This window comes from Protopterus annectens, chromosome 2.part2 (genome assembly GCF_019279795.1).
Source record: "Protopterus annectens isolate FY-2018-M chromosome 2.part2, PAN1.0, whole genome shotgun sequence".
Classification (NCBI taxonomy): domain Eukaryota; kingdom Metazoa; phylum Chordata; order Ceratodontiformes; family Protopteridae; genus Protopterus; species Protopterus annectens.
In genome coordinates, this window is record NC_056730.1 from 927,228,601 (window position 1) to 927,245,821 (window position 17,221).

Consider the following 17,221-nt stretch of genomic DNA (forward strand, 5'->3'; position numbering starts at 1 on the left):
ATCCTATCTCGCCTACATTCTGACTGATGGGACAGCATCCCTAGCACCTAAATCCTGGGTGGCTCACTGGAAAACACTCCTGAGTACCGTGGAACCAAATGATGCTCGTCCTTTAGATGCCACATCCAATTTATAGTGGTAAATGAAAGTGCGGGTTGGACCAAGTAGCCGCAGCACAAATCTCAGAAATAGCGAGCTTGGAATGGAATGCAATAGAGGTAGCCATAGCTCTAGTAGAGTGAGCTTTGACAGATGTTGTAAGTTGTTTATTTGAAGAGGAATAAGCTTGAGTTATGCAATCTCTGATCCATTTGGCAATAGTAGCTTTAGTGATGGTTTTACCCAGTTTATTATCTGAAAAGGACACAAGCAATTGATCGGTTTTCCGAATTTGTTGAGTCCTATCTAGATAGAAGCGCAATTGCCTGTGAACATCCAATGTATGGAAGGTGTATTCCGCTTTGTTTGAAAATTTTGGAAAGAAAACTGGTAGCTCTAAAGATTGTTGGAGACAGAGATTAGAGCAAACTTTTGGGACAAAAGATGGATTAGGTCTAAGTGATACTCTATCCTTGTGAAAAATCAAGTACGGTGGTTTGATAGATAGGGCCTGAAGTTCTGAAACTCTTCTTGCAGAGGTAATTGCAATTAAGAAGGCAGTTTTCCAAGACAGATATTTCAACTCACATGTAGCAGCCGGTTCAAAGGGCGAAGATGTTAAGGCATGAAGTACCAAATCAAGATCCCACGGAGGCGCAGGATGAAAAACTGGGGGTCTTAAAAGCACAGCACCTTTCATGAAAGTTTTACATAATCTGCTGCTCATCAACGGTGGATCTATGGAATCGTGAAATTTGGAGATAGCTGCTAGTTGGACTTTAATAGTAGAGACTGAAGATCCTTGATTAAACAAGGATGTTAAAAATTTCAAGACCTCTGGTATCGCAGTAATAGGGTCTAAGCCTCTGAGTTGAGCTTCCAGATAGCAAACCTCTTCCACTTACTGTGATACAATTTCTTAGTGGTGGGTTTGTGGGCTGAAGATAAAATGTGAATAACTTCCGGTCCAAGGTGTGATTTCTGACTAAAGTCGGAAGTGGAGGAGCCAAGCTGTTAATTTCAAAGTGTGAAGGGACTGGTGCTGTTGTCCTGACTGATGAACCAGAAGGTCCGGAATTAGATCCAAGAACCAAGGACCGTCCAGAGTATATTTCTGTAGGTAGGGGAACCATACCTGACGAGGCCAGTACGGAGCAATTAGAATCATTGTGGACCCCAATTGGGAAGCTTTCTGGATGACTTTGGGAAGGAGTGGAATCGGAGGGAAAGCATAAAGCAGTCCTGTTGGCCAAGGTTGGACTAGAGCATCCGTAGCTGCCTCCCCTTGACGCGGGGTCAAGGAAAAGAACCTTTTACACTTCGTGTTTCGTGGTGTTGCAAACAGGTCGCAGCACGGAATCCCCCATCTTTTGAAAATCTGATTTGCTACTGTGTTGTTCAGAGACCACTCGTGAGGAGAGAGAATAGTCCTGCTCAGTCTGTCTGCCAATACATTGGATTTGCCTGGAATGTGGGTCGCTACCAGGAAGCGCTTGGTAGCCACTGCCCATTCCCACACCCTCATGGCCTCTCTGCAAAGGGGGTAAGATCTGGTCCCTCCTTGTTTGTTTAGATACCTGACCACCGACATGCTGCCTGTGTGGATGGCGATAATGCCTTGAGGGAGAAACTTGTGGAGGGCTTGTAGGGACAGAAGTACAGCCCTCATTTCCAACACATTGATATGGAGAAATGTTTCGTTTGGAAGCCAAGAACCCTGAACTGACCTGCCCAGACAATGCCCCCCCCCCACCCCGTCTGGGAGGCATCCGTTGTCAAGGTGGCCACCTGGAGGGTATAACAAAGGGTCTTCCCTGATTCAGATTGGATGGCAGAAGCCACCAGCGGAGGTCCCGTTTGCTTTCTGTAATCAGTATGTGATGATTGAGGGAGATCCTGAAAAGACCATTGTGTCGATAACAGCCACTGGAGAATCTCATGTGCAACCTTGCCAGAGGAACTAGGAGAACCGTGGCAGACATTGAACCTAAAAGTTGCAGGACCATCCTGGCTGGGGCTTTGGATCTTAGAAGCAGGGCTCGGACTTGATCTTGTAATGTTTGTATCCTTTCGGTAGGAAGGAAGATTCGCATTAATTTTGAGTCTATCTCTGCTCCTATGAATCTTATGCGCTGAGAAGGCAGCAAGACAGACTTTGACCAGTTGAATGTAATTCCCAGGAAGCACCCAGGAGATGGTGGCTTGTAGGTTCTCTAGTAGTAGATGCCTGGTGGTGGCAGTCAGGAGCCAGTCGTCCAGATAGGGAAACACTTGGAATCCGAGACTCCTCAGGTGAGCAGTCACTACTGCCAAACACTTGGTGAACACCCTGGGGGCTGTGGTGAGACCAAAGGGCAGTGCACAAAATTGGAAATGACTGTCTCCCAGGCTGAAGCGCAGATACCTCCTGGACACCTGATGTATCGGTATGTGATAATAGGCGTCCTTGAGATCTATGGAGCACATCCAAACATCTTTCCCCAACAATGGGAGAATGGATTGTAAAGTGACCATTCGGAAAGGAAGACTTGAAGGCCTCCGCAAAATGACACAAACGGAGCCAGGCTTGTCTTCGTAGAGCCACGCCTGTGCCTGCCGCTCTGCCCGCCCCTCCGGCCGCATATGAAATGAGCCTCATGGACGAGTTAGAAATCGAGGTAAGGATAGCCAACTGAGAGCTAACCGACTGGGCTAGCTGCTCAGGTAGGTTACCTGAGAGGGAGTCTGAGAGCTCCTTGACCAGATCCCTCTGTAGTCTGGTGAAATGTGCCAAATAATTCAGGGACCTCAGAGTAAAGGCCGCTGAAGTCAGGGTGCGCTTCCGCATCGGGTCCATGCTCCTAGACTCCTTATTAGGAGGATGGACGTTGAAGCCTCTGCCACGCCCTGTTGACCATAGGATGAATTTTGACTAATTCTTTTTTCTAGGAAAAAGGTTTTAATTATAAACATGTCTTCAGATTCTTTTCCCTACTTCTGTGTAAGAGGCGCAGGGATGCAGACAGGCCCCTCTGATGTCCACAGCAAAGGATGTTATTCATATTAAGCAGCTGCTGGTTCAATCGTCGCCAGTGCGAGGCGCCTTTAAAAGCACCCTATACCAAGAAAAATTAGTTGAACTGATGTTTTTAAGCCCAGGAAGTTCAAGTACTCCGCAGTCGGTTAAAAATTCACAGCAACTCACATAAATCCACGCTTGTAAAGGATGAAATGACTAAATTCCTCAGCTATACGTAACAATCTTATTCTATGTAACATCACGAACAGCAATACACTATTAAAACCAGCAGCAGACACATTGAGTTATCCACTAGAACAGTACACTCTGGGGTCAAGCAACTACCGAATTTCTTATTTCGGTTTCGTCCTATATGACGTAACTCTTCAGAATACAATTCCTCAAGGTTACTTACTTAAATACACAGGTCCCAATTCCCAATTTTTGAATCAATTAATCTAATTCAATCAATTAGTAGTTTTAAAACACTTTGTGGCAGGCCACCAATTCTATATCGTACTAGCTTTAATTTAAAAATTATTATATATATATATCAGCATATATTTTCATATATTCAGAGCATATATTTCTTTGTGTACACATTAATGTATGGGTTTTCCCATGTTATTACATCCTAGATTTTCTTATGTATGCACAATATATAGTATTACTGATATAATATTAACATAATGCTGTTATAAAGCTGATATAAGTTCTGTATTCTATAACCCACATTCATTTTACCTTACATGAATTATATAAATTATATGGGTACACATATTATTACAACATTTAAACAAAAAATAATAAAATTAATAAAATTAAATGTAAATATAAATATATACTCATAAAATTAATATTAAACAATACATTCCATAAAATTATTTTATCACATTAACCATCATTTTATAATAATAAATACCAAAGTTGATAAACCAATTAATTACCAATATGGATAATTAATTTCAGGTTAATGTGTTCTGCCCTTGATATGATTGTTGTTCAATATGGGTTTGATACTACAATATTCGCTTAAACCTGGCCAGTTATAGGCGCTTAGTAGTATTTGCCATTTTAATTCATTAATATCTAGGTCATATTTGGTGTATTTTCCACATACATCATATTCAATATGCTGGATGACAAAAAATTTAAATGTATGACTTTTATTTTGTTGAATGTGTCTGGCTAAGGCATTCGTTGTTCTGCTGTGTTGGACGCCCAGCAGATGTTCTTTAATTCTATTTCTAAAATGTCTGCTAGTTTTGCCAATATAGAATGCCTTACAGTCTTGACATAATGCAACATAAATAACATTAGAAGTAAAACAATTGAAATGTTCATTTACCCTAATGTTGTAATGGCTGGACTGATGAGTCTACTGCCTGTACATTGAATGTGTTTACAGACAGTACACCTCCCACATTTAAAATTACCCACTTTCCTATTTGTTTTTGTCTTGGTTGAATGTATATTACTTTCAAAAAATTCCTTAAGGGACGTGTCTTTTTTGTATACAAATTTAAGTTGTCCTTGAAATATCTGCGCCACACTATTGTCATCTGTTAGGATCCCCCAATTTCTCCTAATGATGTTTCTGATAACCTCATAAGTATCATCGAATACGGAAATATATAATGGTAATTGATGTTTTTCGATTTTGTTATTATTTGTGTTATTACTACTATACCCATGGCTCAATATAGGCTCATAGATTCCCATAAGTCTTTTATTTTTGACTTCTTCAAGTATTTTCTCACAAAAAGCCTCCGGGTATCCCCTATTAATAAACATTGTTGCCATAAATTTTATTTCTTTGATAAATTCATCCTCCTCACTGACCATTCTGGCCGCCCTGACCATCTGGCCTTTGACTACAGCTTTCTTCTGATGGTCAGGGTGCCAGCTGTCATAGTGGGAGGTAAGAATTTGAAAAGTTGATTTCCTAAAGATGTTAGATTTTAAGCTACCACTACTTTTTATTGTATATAATTTTACATCCAAAATGTAGTTTCTTCGACACCAATGGTATGTGTGAATTTTTAAAATCTAACATTGTTGTCAATATATTCCAAGAGAGTTTTTAATTCTTTTTCATCTTGATCCCAAATGATAAAAATATCATCTAGGTATCTTAAATACATTTTAATGTGTTTCCAAAATCCACTTTTGAATACAAAATTTTGTTCCCAGTATGTCATTATGAGATTTGCATACATGGGGGCACAAGCTGCCCCCATGGCCACTCCATCAGTTTGTTTATAATAGTTCCCTTCAAAATGTATGAAATTATTATGCAACACAATGTCCATAAGATTAATTAGTGTGTTAATTTTGGTTTGTTCATATATTCTGGACTCAAAAAGTTGTTCCTCTAACCATATTAATCCTATGTCATGTGGAATGCATGTAAATAGATTACATACATCCACTGTGACAAAAATGTCCCCATTGTTCATTTTGATTTGATTCAACCTTCCCAGAAAATCCCAAGAGTCTTTAGTAATATAAGGGTATTTTACTAGGCATTTCTTAAAATGATGGTCCAAATAATGTCCAATGAAGCATGTCTTGCTTCTCTTACCATCAACTATTGGTCTGAATTGCAAGTTATTCAGACCCTTGTGAATTTTAGGTATTCCAAAAATTCCACTTATTACTGGGTAATCATTCTTCAAAAAACTATATTCATCCTCTGAAATTTCTCCCTGCATCAACATGTCTTCCAATAAGTTGTCAATTCTTTGGTTAGCTATGTGAATTTCATTTAAACTGACTTCTGAATATGATTCACTAAATAACATTGTTGTCATATAGGAAATATAATCCCCTTTGTCCGTTATAACAACCCCACTACCTTTATCGGGTCTCATTATTCTGATGTCCTTAAGTCCCAATATATATTCTAGTGTATTGTAGGATGTAGCTGTGTTTAAGAAGTGTCAAAAGCTTTGGTGTGCCACCCTAGTGCATACCAGCTCTACTCCACAGGGTACATTACAGACAGAGCATTTATTAGATAAGATAAGGTAGAAAATTGTAAATTGTGACCAGGCTAGAAAATATAAGGTGGGGTAGACAAAACTAAAAAAAGGAAAAAGATGAGAATAAAGTAGTAGTTGGAAATTATCAGCTTCTTAATAGGAATGAGGCAAGAGAACGTCTGATAACATTTTATATGGCAAACAACTTGTTCATTTTAAGCATCTTTCAGTAACCTAAATTTCATCTAATGGATGCAAAAAGTCAAATTAATTACATCTGTAAAACTAAGTGACAGAAAAGGTCCATAGAATCAATTAATAAAAATGGGGTTGGCTGTGATACAGATCACCAATAATATGATCTTTAAAATATATCCCCAGAATTTACAGAGGGTCTGTAAAATTAGTTCACCACAGTGGATACAAATTGCTGAGGACCAGAAGAGTTACTGGAAAATGTCAAAATATTTGTACTTGAGAAATGTCAAAAGTCTGTGCAAAAAGTAAAGGCAAAAATGGTCAAAACGGTTCTCTGATGAAATTTTTAATACTGCTAAGAAATGTGTAGAATCTAAAGCTAGAGGACAAAAAGATGCAGATGTCCTTCGTGGTTCACTGTTGCAGTCATGACTGTAGGGTTCTTCCTGCCAGCAGCAGCCCCCGATCGGCCAGAATCCCAAAGTCTGGATCGGGCGTCAGCTGAGGTCGCTTTTATCCTGACGTCAATGCGCCAGAAGGTACAAAGACCTCAGCTGACGCCATTTCCCCAGTCTTTTTTGCCACGCAGTGCCCTTTGCAGTTCGCTGATGCCGGTCGGCCTGTTCCTGTTTGTTTTTGGATTTAATCCCTGGATTTTCGTTTTTTAAAGGTAAGTACCCCGTTGGGGAGGTCTTTTTCTTGCTCCAGTCAGATGTCAGAAAAAGTTAATAATTGTATTTCTTGTGGGAAGCAAATACCTCATAGGGATTTTCACTCTTACTGTATTCCCTGCCTGGGTCCTGACCATGATGTTGCTAATTGTGAGTTTTGTGCTAGATTTAATCAGCGTACTATGAGGAGTAGATATAACTTTGCCTTTTACTATTTTGGAAAAAGGTTTAATTATAACATGTCTTCAGATTCTTTTCCTACTTCTGGGGTGTGTAAGAGGCGCAGGGATGCAGACAGGCCTCTGAGGTCCACAGCAAAGGATGTTATTCAGTTATTGCCAGTTGCTGGTTCAACGGTCGTCAGTGAGGCGCCTTTGCAGCACCTGTCGTCCGGCTCTTTTGAACCACTTGCCTGTACCAACTCTGGTGTGGAGCTGATGGGGGTCTTCAGAATTGCCAGGGGCTGGGCCTTCGGATACTGCTCCCTCAGTTGGGTCCGGAGCCGGTAGGCAGGTACCGGCTTCTGAGGGATTTCTCAGGCCTTCACAGATTCCTGTAAATGTGGATTCAGTTTTACAGTCAAAGACAAAGTCTAAGGCTCCAGCTAAAATGAAATGGCAAGCACAGGCACCTTTTGATCAGGGTCCTAGGCCTCAGAGGCAGATGCTTATGATGGCTGAAGATCTCTTAACTATGATCGGGAGTTCTCATCCCCCTCTGACAAGAAGCATAGATTACAGTCCGATTATGATTCTTCAGACCAAATTTCTGTTTCTTCTGCTTCTTCCCTTGAGCAGGATTATTCCTTTCCTCTTTATGAGGATTCTGATGCTGAAGATTCCTTTCCTTCAGCCTCCCCTCCTGAGGATTATTCTTTTGGTGAAACTTTGCATGATATGAGGGTGCATTTTCACTGGGAAGGGCAGGAATTCTCTGAATCCAAGAAAAGGCTTAGGGATTTTCTTCTTCTCCCACAGCATAAGCCTCTGGCTATTCCCCCTGTATTGGACATTGTTGATGATGTTTTTTCGGAAGCTTCTCTCTCTCCTGATTCTTTTCCCCCTACTCTGGCCAAACCGGATAGGTATTATAGGGTTCCAGATTCTCACAAATTTCTTTTTAAGAATCTTTCGCCTGATCCGGAAACTATTTCTCAAGGTCCTAAGGGTGTTAAAGCGGCCTCTGCTAAAAATCCTACTCCCTTTGACCGAGAGTCCAGGGCTTTGGAGAGATGGGGTAAAAAAGTTTATACTTCTGCTACATTGTCTATTAGGGCTTTGAACTGTCAATTTCATATGCTGAAGTATCAGCAATACCTTTTGTCTGTATTTAAACAAAAGATGTCAGCTGTGTCTATTGGTGTGGATAATCAGGAGTTACAGGATTTTTGCATGCTATTGAACAGGTGGGTAAACATACCCTGCATTGTGGTTTTGATTCTTTGGAAGCTTCTTGTAGGGCTGCTACAACTGGCGCTGTTATTAGAAGACATGCTTGGTTAAAAGGAAAAAGCTTGCCGGATCAGGTTAAAGCCAAACTTTTGGATGCCCCTTTGCAGCACGATGTTCTGTTTGGGTCCAAAGCTGAAGAGGTATTGAAGAAAATGGAAGACAAAGCCAAATCTATGCAGAAAGTTAAAGATTTTCTACAGGTACAACCTCCTAGATTTAGTAGACACTGGCCAGCTAAATCTTGGTCCTTTTCGGGCTTGGACAGGTCTCAGAGGCAGATTCAGGCGTTCCAAAGGTAGGGGACAGGCACAGACCCATTTTAGAAATAGGCAGTGGAGTGCCCCCTCTCCCAAGGGAGGTGAAGATAAGTCTCAACCTTACTGAAGACAGTCTTTATGACTCTCCCTTTCTGGTCCCAGGGTCTCCTCTCCTGGAAGCACCTTTGGGGGGGAAGGATTTCTCTTTTTTAATCAAAACTGGAGCCACATAACCCGGGACAAGTGGGTTCTGGACATAGTCTCAGGAGGTTACAGATTTCATTTCCACACCTTGCCAACACCGAACGGTTGGCCAGACCTGCCAAATCATCAGTGGGCAGAGGCACCACGGCAGGTTCAGTCCCTCCTGGCTATGAGGGCCATAGAATTGGTGCCAAATTTAGAAATAAGGCAAAGTTTTTATTCCAGACTTTCCCTGGTTCCCAGGAAGGAAAATTCGTGGAGAACAATCCTGGACCTCTCTGTACTAAACACCTTCCTAGATATACCAAAATTCAAGATGCTCACTCTGCAGCAGCTGCTGCCTATGTTGGGCAAGAACGCTTGGATGGTGACTTTGGACTTAAGCTTACCTGCATATTCCTAAGAGTGCAGAAGGTAAAACATTACCAGTTCCGCCCATGGAAATGCCTGGCACCAGTAATGGCGTTTTGCAGACAGAAAGGGATTCAAATTTACCCTTATCTGGATTACTGTCTTATTCAAGTGGACGACAAAGACACTCTACTTCGGCATCTAGCTTTTGTGCAGCATCTTCTTCAGTGCCTCGGTTTCACAGTGAATCTAAAGAAATCAAATCTGGTACCCTCACAAAAGATTACTTTCCTGGGTGCTCTTCTGAGTACTTCAACCCAGATGGCTTCCTTGACACCAGACAGAAAAGTGCAACTAGCTTCTTTTTTCTGACACCTGGCTTCAATGAAACAGCTGACTGCAAGAAAACTTCTGCAGGCTTTGGGTTACATGGCCTCCTGCATTCTGCTAATACCATATGTAAGGCTGCATATGAGGAAACTGCAGTGGTACCTCAAGAGTGTCTGGTCTCAGCATTACCACAGTTTGGAAACAGTGGTCATGATTTTGCCTTGTCTCCAGCGAGAGTTTCTTTGGTGGGCCGAAGCTTGTCTACAGAACAAGGGGAAGCCTTTTTGTCCTCCGCCGACCAACCAAGTTCTGACAACGGATGCTTCAGATTATGCCTGGGGAGCCCACATGCACGGGAGATGTTTTCAGGGTGTTTGGACGAAGGAGCAAATGCACCTGCACATAAATTTGAAGGAGATGCTAGCTGTGCAGAATGCCCTGATAGCCTTCAGGGACCTTCTTCTACCAGGTCAATTGTTGATACGGACAGACAACACTACAGTGATGTGGTACATCGACAAGCAGGGGGGCTCTCACTCTTACCCCCTGTGCAGATTAGCCATGAATCTCTGGTACACTGCTCTGACCTGCAGTGTCGACTTACAGGCGCAATTCCTGCCAGGGAAAGACAACACTCTGGCAGACGCATTTCAGATCCACACGAATGTATGTTGGATGTTCGAATATTCAGGACGATTATAAAGGCTTGGGGATGTCCGGACGTAGATCTCTTTGCATCCCCTCAGAATCATCAACTTCTAACATTTTGCACAAGGACCTACCACAAACTAGCATGGAAAGTGGATGCCCTCTCATTCAGTTGGAAACACCTCTCAGTATATGCTTTTCCTCCCTTTCCTCTTCTACCTCGGGTACTTCTGAAGATAAAACAGGACAGACCGCAAATGATTCTACTGGCTCCCAATTGGTCTCGGCAATTCTGGTACTCCACTCTGATGAACTTGGTTCAGGAGCCTCCCTGGATTCTGCCTCAAATCCCTCATCTACTGTCTCAATGGGACGGCCGGATACTGCACGGTCATGTCAAGACTCTGCATCTAGCTGCCTGGCAGATCAAGGGTCTGTAAACACCTCTACCCTTTCCAAACAGGTTTTGGATGTAATCCTTGAAGCTAGACGGCCCAGCACTAGAAAATCCTATGCGGGAAAATGGAAAAGATTTTGCTCCTGGAGTCAAGTCCAAGGTGGTGATTCTTCTGTCCCGAACATTCCTCTGATTTTTACAGTATCTGACAGAGTTATTACATACGGGCCTATCTTTTTCGTCTGTTAAGCTTCATGCTTCTGCTATTTCTGCACATTACAATACGGATCCTCCGATTTTTTCTCATCCATTACTGAAACAATTTCTTAGAGGGGCTAAGAATATTCGGCCCCCTATAAGAGCTCCTGTTCCCACTTGGGATCCTAACTATGTTTTGGAGAAATTAAGTTTGTCTCCTTTTGAACCTGCAGCTTCCACGGATTTAAAATTTTTGTCTTGGAAAACTGCTTTTCTTTTAGCTATTACCTCTGCTAGAAGAATTTCGGAATTGCAAGCACTCATGGCTGTGGAACCCTTCCTTATTTTTCATCAGGACAGGGTATCTCTACGGACTAATCCCACATTTATGCCCAAGGTGGTTTCGGCAGTGGCCTTGAATCAGTCTATTCATTTGCCTACCTTTTATCCTAATCCTCAAAGTGAGGAAGAAAGTCGTTTGCACTCTCTAGACATGCACAGACAGCTTCATCTATACCTGGACAGAACCAAGATATTCTGGAAATCTGATCAGTTGTTTGTCGCTTATGCTCCTACTGTTCAGGGGAAAGCAATCACTAAGCAAACTATTTCCAAGTGGACTGCCCATTGCATCAAGTTCTATTACTCTTATCATGGCAATCCAGTTCCTGTTAATGCTAGGACTCATTCTACCCGGGCTACTGCTACTTCAGCAGCTTTTCTTTGTGGGGTTCCTACCAAGGATATTATGGAAGCTGCTACATGGATTTCTGTACATACTTTTTCTAAGCATTACAACCTCCCTCTCTATTCTAAGTCCAGGGCAGGTTTTGCTTCTGCGGTTTTGCAAGGTTTTGTGACCGCTCCCTCTGTTTCACCTCCAGCCACCCTTTCTTAGCTTTGGGACTCAACCCTACAGTCATGACTGCAACAGTGAACCACGAAGGACATAGTACAGTTGTGTACTCTTACCATAAATGTAGATGTTCGAGTGTGTTCACTGTTGCAGTCTGCTACCTCCTCCTATCCCCTCTTTTGTTTTTTTCTTTGAGTATTGTCTGTTATGAGGTATTTTGGCTGATGAGGTTTTGGGCATGGTTTTTTTTTAGCCTTTTCTTTCTGGGCACCTGATATCTGGGGCAAGAAAAACTGGGGAAATGGCGTCAGCTGAGGTCTTTGTACCTTCCGGAGCATTGACGTCAGGATAAAAGCGACCTCAGCTGACGCCCGATCCAGACTTTGTGATTCTGGCCGATCGGGGGCTGCTACTGGCAGAAAGAACCCTACAGTCATGACTGCAACAGTGAACACACTCGAACAGCTACATTTATGGTAAGAGTACACAACTGTACTTTGTAGGGACTTACAAAATGTCTGCATACAGATGCTTAACTTCGGTTCTCCCATTGTAATAACAGAAACTAGAAGCAGATGAATAAATTCACAGTTTTCTTTTGTACACTAAATGTACATGCATATATCCACATGAACCCAAACCCACACCTCCACACATACACTCTCCAACTGTTTATTTGGATGGTTTGCAGAACATGTATATCTATCTATTTGGAAAATATACATCTGCTAAAATCAGATTCTTCCACCTGTCACATTTAAGGAAGTCTTAAATCACCATTTCCCAAATACTATGCCAACATTTGCCCTCTTCCACATTAAAATCTGTCCATACTTGAATCAAACTACTTACAGCACTCCTGAACATATTCAGTCTCTCTTTCTCTGCATTTTTGTTTGCCAATTAACTCTGTCTTAAGTGGCATGTCTGCTGTTAAATGCATCTATCTGTGATCTTAGATGACATTTTCTCATCACCAGTGTATGTACTTGTGGGTAGGGATGATCTGCCTTGGGTTAGGCATCTCAACTAGTTGTAAACACTGCAATCATGTTATATTTTCTGGGAATAGGGAAAGATAATTTATAGTTACACAGTGATCCATCTGTAGTATGTTTAGCTTTTACTACTGACAGTACAGTTCTGTTATCTCCTAGGTCATATGTAAAAAAAAAAAAAAAAGGTACTTGAAGGAGCCAGTGTAGTCACACAATTAATGAAAACTAAATACAAGAACAGCGTCAAGTTATTAGCACAACAGTGTTCAGAATACATCATAAACTAATCATTTTCAACACAAAAACAATACAAAGAACATGAGGGTACTGTAAACATTGCAGGTCTTCATTTGGATTTCATCGTCTGAGCATCACTTTGGAATTCAAAAGGAAGAATTTGATGTCATTAATGTATTCATGACCTTCATGACAAAATTATTTCTGTGCAATGCCAGCTTTTGCAGTTGTTAAAATTATATACAAGTTTAACAAGTCTAGAACAAAGCAGTAACTCCAATATGTTTAGTCTTGTTTTTTGCAGTTTAGTTGAAACCACTAGACTGTTCTTTTCAACAACGACTGTGTAATTCATTTCCCCTTCAATTCGCAAGTAGCTGCAAGAAAGTGAAATGCTTAGAGACCATACCTGATTGGGTATTCTGAGAGATGGTCGTGGACCTCCAGGATATCGAGGTGACATAAATGGCTGTAATAAAAAAATAAATAAAATAACTCAATTTAATATGGCAAATCTAAATGATGCTTGATTATGCTTTACCTTTTAAGAGTCACAGTACACACTTTACACATACACAAAATTAATGCATAGTCCTTCAAAAATATGAAAATGATTGTACCTAATAACAATAACAAAATGGAATAACCTGGGACAACTACTGAGAAAGTACAGTTGTGTACACTTACCATAAATGTAGATGTTCGAGTGTATTCACTGTTGCAGTCATCACATTTGGGTTATCCCTGCCAGAGTAGCCCTCGGCCGGCCCGAATACCAGAGGCGTAGTATTTCTGCGTCGGTTGTTGTTGCTTCAGGACTGACGTCAGGTCGTCAGTAGAATAAAGTAAGGCAGCCGACGCTATTGCATCAGTTTTTCTTGCCCTAACCTGTCAAGAGCCCCCAGGTGGGAGCCAGGTTCTGGTGGAAGAACCACACCAGTACAAAGTAAATACCAATATGTCCCTTATAAGGAAAGAAAAGAAAGAAGAGGAGGATGGAGGGAGGGAAACCAGGACTGCAACAGTGAATACACTCGAGCATCTACATTTATGGTAAGTGTACACAAAGTACAGTTTTGTACCTACCATAAATGTAGCAGTCCGATAGGGGCAATAACGGTGAAATCTTTAAAAAAGCTAGGGAGGACCTCACTAAATAACCGAATTGATTTTAAGATCCCAGTCAAAACAACAGTGGCTGAGCCTGCTCAGGATCTGGAGTATAGTGATGCTCCATCATGGCAGCAGATCCAGCCTGCCCCGATTTCAAAAAAGTCTTTGGTGCCTCAGATCGCCCTGCCCTGGCTAGTAGGCTATGGGTAGGGGTCAGTGAATGCCTGGAAGCTGGAAAATAAAAAAAATAAAAAAGTAAAATGCAAACAACCTGTCATAACAAAATTGTCAAAATTAGTACTTTCCATTGTTCCATATTCCATTCCTGTTGTCGTTTTCTCAGGGAGTTGGGACTTATTCAGCCTAATAAAGCATAATTGCTTCTGACAGGTACATAAGTCCAAGGTACCCATTCATGGCGGGTTGGGAATGGTAAGGTGAATTGGTTATCGTGGTGATTGGGTGCTTTAATGAATTAGGATCATGGTGTATTCAAGAAAGGTTAATTAGTTATGCCTGTGAACAAAATGATTGCAAGTAGGAGAAAACGTTTCCAGGTAATGCCTGTAATTATTAGGACCAAGAAAAACACCTTTACACTCCAAGAAGCCAAGTAGCCCTCTGTTATTTTTAAATTAGTCTCATAAAGGGCTAGGGTGAAAGGCCCAGTCCGTAATTTATATTGGTCCATTGCCATGATGAATTGATGCTGAGAATGAGCCATTCTGCTAATCATTGAGATCGTGGTATGAGAGAAGACTTCACATTTCCATTGTGCATTGGTATCCTTTTCCTTTTGCTGAATAAAGTTTTCCATATTGAGGTCTGAGAGCCTCAAGATATGTCATTTTAGGGCTTTAGAGATAGTCTTCGGGTTATTTTGTATGCATCGTTGACAATACAAAGATGTTTATAGTTGGATAGAGGAGGATTTTAAAGAATAAGGGTGGGATAATATCGTGTTCTGAGGCTGGAGATCTAATGCTTAACATTTAATGATCAGAATATGATCTTGATCTTCTTTGATTCGTTCTTTGGGGTCAGTGTCAACTAATGAAACCCTTCAAACAAAATCCATTGGGTTGAAAATAATGGTGCAGCATCATTCGTAGGCAAAATAAATAATTCTGCTAGTTCTACTTCCGTATATATTTTTCTTTTCTGACTTCCAATGTATTTGTTTGAAGATCTTCATTGAGTTTAGGGCCCAGGTTCGAGAGTCAGTACCATCCGACATACCGATTCCTGTATCGTACTGGATAGAGAGTCCATATGCCAAGCCTTCCTCCATAAATATGTGTATTGAAAAGCAATTCGAATCGTCGTTGTGTGGGGATCCTTTGATTTCTATTTCAGTCATTCCTTGGCCTTTAAATCCTTCCGGATGTCGTCGTGCAGCTTGGATGATACATTTCTTCCTTTTTGTTCGGCCAAGATGTTCGACGATATTTTGACATTTCTGCCAAATATGTTTATTCTTAATTGATTAATAATTCAGGGGATACTTTAAAGTTTTTTTCCATCCGCAGAGGATGTGAATTTTTTCCATTGTTTACTTGCGGTAGATTTTGGGTTTCTGTGGAAAAGTATTTCCTGGAATGTGCATCCCAGTTTCCGCCACTTTAAAGGCCCTCTTTAGGATGAAATTCACTAATCTCTTATTGGCTGTATCCCAGGAGCTTGCAATAGGTGCCTAACTTGTAAAATCTTTTGTTCAACGTTTATAAAAATGATCACGTGTCCGAGTATGATAGTAGGATTACGAAACCTGCGAGCATGGGTACTGAAATGCCGGGCATTTGACTCCTCCTGGGCCATAAGAGTGATTATAGGTCCGGCATGGAATCACAGGTATCTTTTTGGGGCCCTGTGATATAGTTCCAGGGTCTGCCATACGGGCCTGCAGTGATAATGTGTGTCAGAACCCTCGTAGTATCTGTCGGACTTAGCAGGGGGGGGAGAGGAAGAGGGGCAGGGGCCATCACAAACAGCACTAATGGAGGAATGTCTTTATACCTAATTAACAGCAGCTATGACATCGGGTGAAAGTCGACATCAGGCGAGGCCCGACCCCAGACTTCAATCGCCGACCAGGCGGCACGAGCAGGTTCTTCAATTGTTAGGACTGCAGATGCATCCTTGAAGGACATCTGTACTATGTTGTTCGTGTTTCACTGTTGCAGTCATCACATGAGTTGATTCCCAAAGCTGAGGAAAAGGGTGGAGGCAATCAAGGAAACTAGGGGCTGGCTAGGATGCCCTGCAAGACTGCAGAGGCAAACCCTGCCCTGGATTTGGAGAAGATAGGCAGGTGCTAAGGGTTTGTAAAGGTGTGAACAGATGTCCAGGTGGCAGCCTCCAAGATGTCCCTGGTGGGGGCTCCTCTGAGGAAAGCTGCAGAGGTGGAGGCTGCTCTGGTGGAGTGAGTCTTAACCCCCTTGGGGGAAGGCATATTGTGTTGTTTGTAGCAGAAGTGGATGCAGTGTGCTATCCATTTGGAAATGGTTTGTTTGGAGATGGCTTTGCCCTCTGCCCCTTCAGCAAAGCTAACCAGCAATTGATCAGATTTTCTGAAGGATTTAGTCCTATCTAGACAGGATCTGAGATGTCTATGCACATCTAGAGAGTGCAGGATCCTTTCTCCCTTGTTCTGTGGGTTAGGGAAAAAGGTGGGCAAATGAATGGATTGGTTGAGAGCCACAATGGATACCACCTTGGGCATGAAGGATGGGTTAGTCCTGAGGCATATCCTGTCAGCATGGAAGATAATGAAGGGTTCCACAACCATGAGTGCTTGCAGCTCGGAGACCCTTCTGGCTGAAGTGATGGCCAGAAGGAAAGTTGTCTTCCAGGAGAGAACTTTTAGCTCTGCTGAAGAGGCTGGTTCGAAGGGGAGCAGGGTGAGCTTTACCAACACAAAGTTAAGGTCCCAAGCTGGGGTTGGTGCTGTTCTGGGTGGCCTCAAGTTGCTAGCCCCTCCTAGGAACTGTTTGATCAGAGGGTGTGAGAAAAGGGGCTGATCAGTGGGGAAATAAACAGAGATAGCAGAGGCATGAATTTTAATAGAGGAAAAAGAGAGACCACTGTGTAGCAGATCAGCTAAGTAATCCAGTATGAGAGGGAGGCAGGGATCTACCGTATTGGCTCTCTTGGCCTGAATCTAGGTGCAGAACCTTTTCCATTTGTCAACATAAGACATTCTCATGCTACGGCTATTGGCCTCATGAATAA

At 41.9% G+C, this 17,221-nt stretch overlaps 1 protein-coding gene across 4 annotated transcripts in view; it reads right to left on the bottom strand.

The window, feature by feature from the left end:
* SSBP2 (single stranded DNA binding protein 2) overlaps positions 1-17,221 on the bottom strand; it is a 1,934,337-nt gene that overhangs the window by 508,510 nt on the left and 1,408,606 nt on the right. For all 4 annotated transcript variants that reach the window (XM_044064241.1, XM_044064242.1, XM_044064244.1 and 1 more), the window contains exon 6: positions 13,287-13,346. In XM_044064241.1, coding sequence (XP_043920176.1) covers positions 13,287-13,346 — 60 coding nt within the window. The remainder of the gene's footprint in view (positions 1-13,286; positions 13,347-17,221) is intronic.